Source organism: Protomyctophum bolini (assembly GCF_963924005.1).
Source record: "Protomyctophum bolini genome assembly, chromosome: 19".
NCBI classification, from domain to species: Eukaryota; Metazoa; Chordata; class Actinopteri; order Myctophiformes; family Myctophidae; genus Protomyctophum; species Protomyctophum bolini.
The window spans coordinates 6,093,288-6,103,287 of record NC_137880.1 but is presented as its reverse complement, the minus strand read 5'-3'; the positions used below and the strand labels follow the sequence as shown (position 1 = coordinate 6,103,287).

Below are 10,000 nucleotides of genomic sequence, written 5' to 3'. Positions count from 1 at the left end.
TCCTTGGTCTGCCCCCGGGGGTCTCCTCCCAGTGGGACGTGGTCCTTGGTCTGCCCCCGGGGGTCTCCTCCCAGTGGGACGTGATCCTTGGCCTGCCCCCGGGGGTCTCCTCCCAGTGGGACGTGGTCCTTGGTCTTCCCCCCGGGGGTCTCCTCCCAGTGGGACGTGATCCTTGGTCTGCCCCCGGGGGTCTCCTCCCAGTGGGACGTGGTCCTTAGTCTGCCCCCGGGGGTCTCCTCCCAGTGGGACGTGGTCCTTGGTCTGCCCCCCGGGGGTCTCCTCCCAGTGGGACGTGGTCCTTGGTCTGCCCCCGGGGGTCTCCTCCCAGTGGGACGTGGTCCTTGGTCTGCCCCCCGGGGGTCTCCTCCCAGTGGGACGTGGTCCTTAGTCTGCCCCCGGCGGTCTCCTCCCAGTGGGACGTGGTCCTTGGTCTGCCCCCCGGGGGTCTCCTCCCAGTGGGACGTGATCCTTGGTCTGCCCCCGGGGGTCTCCTCCCAGTGGGACGTGGTCCTTGGTCTGCTCCCCGGGGGTCTCCTCCCAGTGGGACGTGGTCCTTGGTCTGCCCCGGGGTCTCCTCCCAGTGGGACGTGGTCCTTGGTCTGCCCCCGGGGGTCTCCTCCCAGTGGTCCTTGATCTGCCCCGGGGGTCTCCTCCCAGTGGGACGTGGTCCTTGGTCTGCTCCGGGGTCTCCTCCCAGTGGGACGTGTGTCGAGGACCTCCCTATAGGGAGAAGCCCGAGAGGCATCCTAACCAGATGCCCGAGCCCCGAACCACCTCAGCTGGCTCCTTTCCAGGTGAAGGAGCAGCGGTTCTACTCCGAGTCATGTGACTGAACTTCTCACCCTATCTCTAAGGGAGATGCCAGCCACCCGTCGAAGAAAACTCATTTTGGCCGCTTGTATTCGCGACCTTATTCTTTCGGTCATGACCCACATACTTCATGACCACAGGTGATTCAAATTCAAATCAAAGTCTTTTATAACAATTTATTGGCACTTAACTTTTGAGCCCTCTCTCTCTCTCTCTCTCTCTCTCTCTCTCTCTCTCTCTCTCTCTCTCTCTCTCTCTCTCACTTTGAGAATCACTGTAAATAGACCAGTCCCCCAGATTGGGAAAAAAACACATTAAAGAACACATTAAGCACAATTATTTTATCAGAATTGGAGCCAAAATTCGGATAAAAAGTTTTTAGTGATTAATTATGCTAATTACTCAACTTCTGACCACACGGTGACCCTTGTCACTCGGCATATACGGCAGACATGGATTCAGCAGCACCTCAAAATTAATTCCTCTCTCTCTCTCTCTCTCTCTCTCTCTCTCATAGAAAATATAATGCACATCATCCGTATGTTTTAGTTTTTTTTCTTTTTGGCGCTGAGCCAAAGTGCAAAAATCCAAATTTTATTTAAATTCCCAGCAGTAATAACAAGGGATTTTGACCCCCCCCCCCCCCCCCCCGTGTATGGTAATTGAAAGTGAGTTTAATTAAGGATCAACATGCGTCACTAATTGATTTCGCAATGCCCTGTAGCCTCTTTTCTTTAATGATCTCTGGGATGCTATAGGGCTTAATCTAAAGTGCGTGCGTGTGTGCGTGCGGCCCTGAGCTCAAGTGCGCCATGCTATACTATGCAGAGAGAGACGAGCACAATTACGCAAAATGTGGAGACAACTGGCAATTAACCCGTTTTGGACGGGGCAACAACGCACCTGTGTCGCTTTAGCTTAGCCTTTATTTTTAACTTTAGCTGTGGGAAAAATAGCAAATATTGCAAGCTTGTAGTTCTGCTAGTGAACATGTGAACATGCGAATCTTTGAATATATATATGCTTTCACATAGCAATATTTGCTCTAATTAACTAAATTCTTTGCTTCTGGGAGGGTCCATGATGCGCCCCCTACTGGTCCAGTTGGGGGGGGGGGGGGGGGGGGGGGGCAACCAAATGCATATACCTTTTGACATGAAGCAGTTTGAGCACCACTGATATATAGAAAGTTAGAAACATGTTTTTTTTTGTGAAAACTGTCATGATTTAGAAGACATTCTGTAGAATCTCTAGTCTCAGGTCTTAACCCATTCTGAACGGGAACCCATTTTGGTGTCGGCATCATGTCGTGCTTTAGCTATTGGAAAAATAGCAGATCTACAAGCTCATAGCGCGCCACCGAGTGGCGCGCTACGAGCTTGTAGGTCTGCTATTTTAAAAAAATCGAAGAACGACTGACATTTTTTCAGAATCTGATCTCAGGTCAGAATGGGTTAATCAGACCACTGTGTGTGTCCAGTGGAAACCTCGTATATGAATCTGATCTCGGGTCAGAATGGGTTAATGGATTAATGAACCCCGCACAACCGCTCTCACGAGTGACTCCCCAAATCTTCACCTCACCCACAGCGCGTCATAAATCCCTTATGGCCACTGAACGTAATTTCACATAATCGTTTAATCCCCATGTAATCGGGAGCTTATAATATATAACAAAATGTAGCAACATTTAGCTTGTTTTTGCTAATGTAATCTACACCTAAAACCGGCCCCCCGAAATCCGCGCGTGCACGGTCGATCACGCTTATCTTCATGTGCATCGCTGCACAAAATGTGATATTCTTGGGCTCCATTTAGAGCTTAATAATTTGACTTAGTTAGAAACAATGATCACTTATATAGATGCATCCCCGACACAAGGGTGGCCAATTACATATTATTTGTGGGGGTCCCTTGACATGAAATATTGAGCACCACTGATATACTGTAGAAACATGAGGTGTTTCAGAAAACTGTCAGGATTTTAGAAGACTTTTTCTCTTTTTTTTTTCGACTGCAGACCTAAATGGGTCAATTTATATCGTTGTATATACAAGTATACAAATACTTTTACGGAAAATAATAAATCAATAATAATATTAAAAACATGCAACAGGTCGTTTTGAGGGGAGCAATCTGATTGGTTGAAACAGCCTTTCTATATAAGCTAAAGATAAAGATAATTCAGCCGTGCTTTTCTCCCAGAGCGCAGCAGACTATAGGCTATATATCTATATTTTCTTGGGACATTTGTGGTTGTAGTGGCTGTATACATCTGTCATTGGAAAATGATTAAGAACGGCATGCTCAATTTCGCGCCGCGCTCCTGTATTGTATTGTACTGTACTGTACTGTACTGTGTGTGCATGTGTGTGTGCATGTGTGTGTGCATGTGCGTGTGCATGTGCGTGCATGTGCCGATGAATGCAGGACCTTGAACGTGGTCTTTCTGTGCTTTTGTCGTGTGTGCAGTGCACTCCTGGCTGCAACAGCTGAATCTAATCATACTAACGGTGTGTGTGTGTGTGTGTGTGTGTATGGTTAAGTGGTGTATAGCAGGTGAGAATGCATGGCGTTCCAGCGTGAAATGAAAATCGAGACATTTTTGGAGGTTTTTTCCATTTGTACTTAGTCTAGTTTTAGTCGACTAAATCACGCGATTTTAGTCGTCTACACAAGCTCACAATTTGACAGCAGATTTTGATTTTTAGTTTCGGTCAAAGTTTTAGTCACCTGGAATGTTTTACTGTCTAGTTTTATTCGTAACAAATGTGTGTGTGTGTGTGTGTGTGTGTGTGTTCACACCCATTCACGCACACATTCATATGCACCTTAAACAGATTGTGAATGGGTGAATGTAATGCACAAATTGGTGAATGTAAGGTGTATATGAATGTGTGTGTGTGCATTACATTCACCAATTTGTGCATTACATTCACCCATTTACAATCTATTTAAGGTGCATATGAATGTGTGTGTGAATGGGTGAATGTAATGCACAAATCGATGTAAAAGTGGCCTTGGATAAAGCCGCTATATAATGGGGTTTTGCACCCGTCGGCGACAAAGTGCGTGTACGCGAGTGTGTGTGTGTGCTCGTGCGCGCACGGCGTCGCACGCACACACACACACACACACACACATACAGGGGCACGGTCGGAGATTAATCCATTCCGGGCGCGAACCCCCTTTGGTGTTTTTAACTAGGCATTTTAGCTATTGAAAAATAGCAGACCTATACAAGCTCGTAGCGCGCCACCGAGTGGCGCGCTACGAGCTTGTATAGGTCTGCTGTTGTTATTTTATTTTTAAACGTGAAAATGCGGCACGAATCTTTGAATAATATATATATATATATATATATATATATATATATATACTTTTTTTTTTACGTCGTCGGGGCCTAAATGGGTTAATTGGTTTCTCTGAAAAAATCCCATCTCCTGGAAATGATTATATATAATCACATAGCTCTCACATGGGAGACTAATTTGGAAATCATTCTAAACGCGCACAGTATGTTTGTTTCTCTCTCCCTCCCTCCCCCCCTCCCTCTCCCCCTCCCTCCCCCCTCCCCCCCTCCCCCAGACCGTGCTGGCAGCGTGGCGCTCTGTGCTTTGTTATGTCATTCAGTTTGACACCACTTAGCCCATTCTGACCCGAGATCAGATTCTAAAAAAATGTCTTCTACATCCTGACAGTTTTCCATTCTGACCCGAGATCAGATTCTAAAAAAATGTCTTCTACACATCCTGACAGTTTTCCATTCTGACCCGAGATCAGATTCTAAAAAAAAATTCTTCTACATCCTGACAGTTTTCCATTCTGACCCGAGATCAGATTCTAAAAAAATGTCTTCTACATCCTGACAGTTTTCCATTCTGACCTGAGATCAGATTCTAAAAAAATGTCTTCTACATCCTGACAGTTTTCCATTCTGACCCGAGATCAGATTCTAAAAAATGTCTTCTACATCCTGACAGTTTTCCATTCTGACCTGAGATCAGATTCTAAAAAATGTCAGTCCTACATATAGTCCTACAATAGTCCTACAATATCAGATCAGATTCTAAAAAATGTCAGTCCTACATATAGTCCTACAAAGTCCTACAATAGCAGACCTACAAGCTCGTATGAGCTTGTAGATCTGCTATTCTTCAATAGCTGCTAAAGCATAACATAGTGCTATAACACCAAAATGGGTATACCCGCCCAGAATGGGTTAGTGTCAACATCACTCAGTGAGATTGCGGCCACTTTGAGCCAGATTAAAATATTAACCGTATTCTTTAACGGCTGCGTTTAGACATCGCCCTCTGCATTTAAAAGCGGCGGGGGACCCACCCGCGACTCTTAACCCATTTTACGCATGGGGGAAAAACCCCTTTTGGTGTTTCAAGCGTTATACATTATAATCGCGAATATGTGGCGCAAATCTTTGAATATATTATTCTTTCGGAGTGAACGTTGTTAACTCAAATCTTTTCTTCTGGTGGGGAAGGTCTCTGGAACAACATATTTTCAAATGGGGGGTTTGCCGGCCAATTACATATAACTTTTGGGGTCCTTGACATGAAATATTGAGCACCACTCATGCTATAGAAACATGAGGTTTTTCAGAAGATTGTCATAATTTAGAAGACATTTTTTATATTGTTGACGTTAGGCCTAAATGCATGGGTAAAGGACAACTCAACTGTCTTTTTTTTGGTACAAGGACATGGGGGCGACGGTGGCTCAGGGGGTAGAGTGGCCGGATGGGAACCACAAGGCTCCCGGTTCAAACCTGACCAAATTTTATCCAATGACAACAGATGGGTTTTTTTCTTTTTCATGTCATATGAAAGCAGGGAATCATATAGCTTCAAATTGACATATCGGTTGTTCAGTTTGACCCACCCGTTTTTGATATATGGCTTATATAGAGTTAAGAAAACAGGCTTGAATGGTTCACTTCTGTGGTCTCCAACATTACACCTTATAGCTTAAGCATTTATTTCATATTTGCATGTCGATTTCAGCTCTGACACTTATTTCAGACATGCTCTAGTTATAAGAGTCTGCGTGTGCTATTAACTCATTTTGGATAAAAAAACCAAAAAAAAACAAAAAAAGTTTTTCTCCTCTGGTGAAAAGGCTGGAGTTTGCGCGATGGCAGGCTCTCAGTCAAAAATCTGTTCACACATCTTCTTTAGTTTTGTGTCTTCGGCGCTAAATCTCATCAAAAAAAAAGCAAGGGCCCAAATAAAGCAAATTGAAATAAACCCAATGGTTTAGTGTGACGTCTTTTAGTGGGATCAAGTAGGGCGTTAATTTACGAAAAAAAAAACAAAAAAAAAAAAAACGTTAGAATACGGAAATGCGCCCTGAACGCACTTGTGTGTGTGTGTGCTCCCCTGTCGTTCGTTTATTCAGTGCACTCGGTGCGTTCGTCGTTGCGTCACAGCTGTGGTCGTTCGTAAAAAAATAAGGCACGCCGAACGCACTCTGTGACGTCACCACCGGCCCACCACCACCACACTCCACAACAAACTTGACCTACATTCCCGCGGTGCGCATTTTTCCCGAAACACACCCATATAAGATGTCCAACAACAGCGATGTTAATTGTATTATTGCGTGTGTGTGTGTGTGTGTGTGTGTGTGTGTGTGTGTGTGTGTTGCTGAACTATAACATGGCGTCTTTTTTTTCGGGTTTTCCTTTGCAGGGAGTGCTGTGGAGGAGGAGGAGGAGGAGGAGGAGGAGGAGGAGGAGGCTGGAGGAGGTTGAGGCCGCGCCATGTCCTCCCCGTGGCACTGCTGCTGTGGCTGTCCCTGCCCGGGCAAGGTAAGGAAGACCGACCGACCGTATACACTCCCCTCCCTCGATCACCGCCATCTTGTTTAAAAAATAAAAAGAGAAGAACTACAGCATGTAGTGCCCAGGACGTCTGTGGACGTCTTGGTAAAAAATACTAATAATAACAATAATATATATATTTTTTTTTTTTTCTCTTTAAAATGTCAAAATGTGGGTCTAAATGTGGGCACCCCTCCTCGCTATGTTGAAAGAATGAAAGGGCACATCATGTGATTCATTAATTGAGTGAGACATTAAATCGAAAACGCAAAGAGTTGCTCCCACAGCTGTCAATTATTATTATTATTATTATTATTATTATTATCATTATTATTACTACGTTTGCTTCGAGGAAGATGCTCAAACAACGACGTTCTCGTTATTCATCCGGAGATCATCATCGTCCTATAGCTTGTTTCATTAGATTGTGTTTTTAATCTCCAATCTATACTGTTGACCCATTCTGGGGCGGGGAAACCCATTTTGGTGTTATAGCACTACAGTATGTTATGCTTTAAGCTATTGAAAAATAGCAGATCTACAAGCGATAGCGATAGCGTATAACATAATGTTTAAAACACCAAAAGGGGTTTAACCCGTCCCCAAAATGGGTTAATTGAACTCGGAGAGTGTAGAAATTGATTGATCTATTCTACACTCTCTGAGAATTGCAGAACCGTCGTATAGGACAGTCAATCTATAGGTTTGAACCAAAATAAAATGCAATAGTTAATCGGTTTTTTTTCTCCAAATAACAACAAATTGTTGTATTGGGAAAAGTGTGGATCATTGTAAAATAGAGACACACAGTTTTCTGAAAAACATATGATTTGCGTCACATTTTCACGATTTTTCGTCGACTAAAACTATGGGGAGAAATGTTCGTCGACTACCTTTTTCCAATGATGAAAACTAAATGATGACTAAACTAAGCTATGATGACTAAAACTAAGACTAAATATATACTGACAATTTCGTCAACAAATAAAAACTAGACTAAAATGTTAGGAAGAGACTAGTGGACAAGAAATCCAGTAGAAGTCATTTTACATTTTGGTTGCATGCTGAAAATAGCCGAAGTTGTAGATCGGCTATTTTCAGTGTAAAATCAGCCCTTAATAACAACGGCATCAAGGCCCACCAAAACACATTTCAGTCGACTAAATCAACTGTAGATTTAGTCGACTAAAATCACATGGCATTTCGTCGACTAAAACTAGAAGAACACAAAAAAATTCCAGGTGACTAAAATATGACTAAATTAAGTTTCATTACAAACACCATGACTAGACTAAAATAAAAATGTACTGTCAAAAACAGCACTGGTCACATGCTACTTAAACTTTGCCAAGACCCGGATATATTTCTATACAAATTTATTAAAAAAAATAAAAAAATAAAAAAAAAATGTTACCGAGAAGCATCGTTGGGTCTTTACAGGGTTAAACCATGATGCAAATTTAGAAAATGCTGCCTTAGACTTTCAACCCCTGACTTTACCACGATCCACTAATTATTGAATTTACAATTTTGTATAATTTGGATGACCCTAAGGATCATAATACAAAAAGCTTGAATGATTACTAATGCAATTTATTTTGGGTCGCACACCCCCATGTTGGCTTAGATTGACTGGCGTCATACGTATGTATATAATATATTCGTCCTTTATATTATAAAGGACGAATCGGGTTCTTTACTGTGGATAATTGTATATCTGGCGACCACCTGGCATCACTTCTAGGACCCCCACTCTGTGAACTATTATTCTAATGTAATCTAATCTGTGTCCCAATCAGTGAAATGCAAAAAAACAAACTACAAATCATGTTTATTTTTTCTCATACCTCCGTCCGTGTCTAAGTATATTGCTAAATCCTCTCTCTTCACGCCTTGGGGCGAGGGAGGGGGTTTCCCCTAGAGACAAGTTGTTTGCAAACTTTGTGCGTCTATTTGCGAGATTGTTTGTATGGACTCCTCATAAATTAGTTTTTCCGCCTGACAGTATAACGCATGGGCTGTGTGTGTGTGTGTGCGTGCGCGTGTGTGCGGTCTTGATTGTCGGCTGCGTCCCGTTTCCTTTGCTAACGAGACAAGCCACTTGTCTCCGCCCTCTGCAGTCTGCAGGTCATGATGTTAAACTTAAGCGTGCATTAATCATTACCGGTGTGTGTTCAAGACATGAGCTATTGTTCAGTGGTGGGAAGTAACTTAAGAACTTTTACTTAAGTATTGTACTTGGGTACAATTTGGAGGCATTTGTACTTTACTTCAGTATTTACCAATTTACAATACTTTTAGTTCTACGTATACTTCTACAAAAGTGTACTTTTACTTCACTACAATTATGTGAAAACTTTAGTTAACTATAGTTACTTTGGCAATTAAAAAAAAACATACATTAACCCTATACATTTCGGGCCATTTGAAAATAGCCGATCTACAAGCTCAACAATGCGTGACACATTGAGAGCTTGTAGGTCGGCTATTTTCAATCGATTTTCCACGCATTTTGTGAACTTGTGAAATGGGACATTCTGCAATATGAATACTTTTACTTACGTAGTACTTTAAGTACATTTTGAGGCCAGTACTTGCACTTTTACTCAAGTACTTTTACTTTTAACAAAGTAGTTCTAAATTGCAGTATTGGTACTTTTACTTATAAGTCAAACAATTGAGTACTTTCTCCACCACTGCTATTGTTACACGCAGCTGCGACAATACATACGGTAACGATGCACAGCTGGGAGAGCAACTCATTCGTTATAGGCCTTAATGAAAGGCAGTTTTTTTTGTTTCCACAAATGTATACTTAGAGAGCTGAAACAAAATGTGTCCCCTTTCGTTGTGTTATAATATACAGACGGGGTTAGACCTAAGCTGGGTCTGCTATTTTTGAAGAATCGAAGAACGACTGACATTTTTTAAAAATCTGATCTCAGGTCAGAATGGGTTATAATCAGACCAGTGTGTGTCCACAGTGGAAACCTCGTATGAATCTGATCTCAGGTCAGAATGGGTTTCTAAGAATTGGTTAAAAAAAAAAAAAAACATGAATACACAATTCCTTCCCGACGACAACAATTTGACTCTCCGCCTTTCATGAATGTTAAATTGCTTTTTTTTTCTCCCCTCCATCTTTCATCCACACTTTCTTTTTTCAACCCACCGAATATATGCCACCGTTGTGTTGTGTTGCTCGTATATCCCGCCGTGTGTGTGCCTCGATCGCCACACTTTTGTTCTGTGTTTTCCATCGCCACCGCCGCATGCTTGCTTCCATGTCATTAACCAAAAAAAATATGTAATAACTAGTATTATCACCGTTAATAGGTTCTATTTATGTTT

At 42.5% G+C, this 10,000-nt stretch overlaps 1 protein-coding gene across 1 annotated transcript in view; it reads left to right on the top strand.

Moving 5' to 3' along the window:
* The window catches only part of adgrg6 (adhesion G protein-coupled receptor G6), a gene marked incomplete at its 5' end in the record, with an annotated part of 194,307 nt that overhangs the window by 37,054 nt on the left and 147,253 nt on the right, over positions 1-10,000 (top strand). The window contains one exon of the mRNA XM_080791316.1: positions 6,519-6,637. Within this exon, the coding sequence (XP_080647442.1) occupies positions 6,519-6,637 (119 nt within the window). The remainder of the gene's footprint in view (positions 1-6,518; positions 6,638-10,000) is intronic.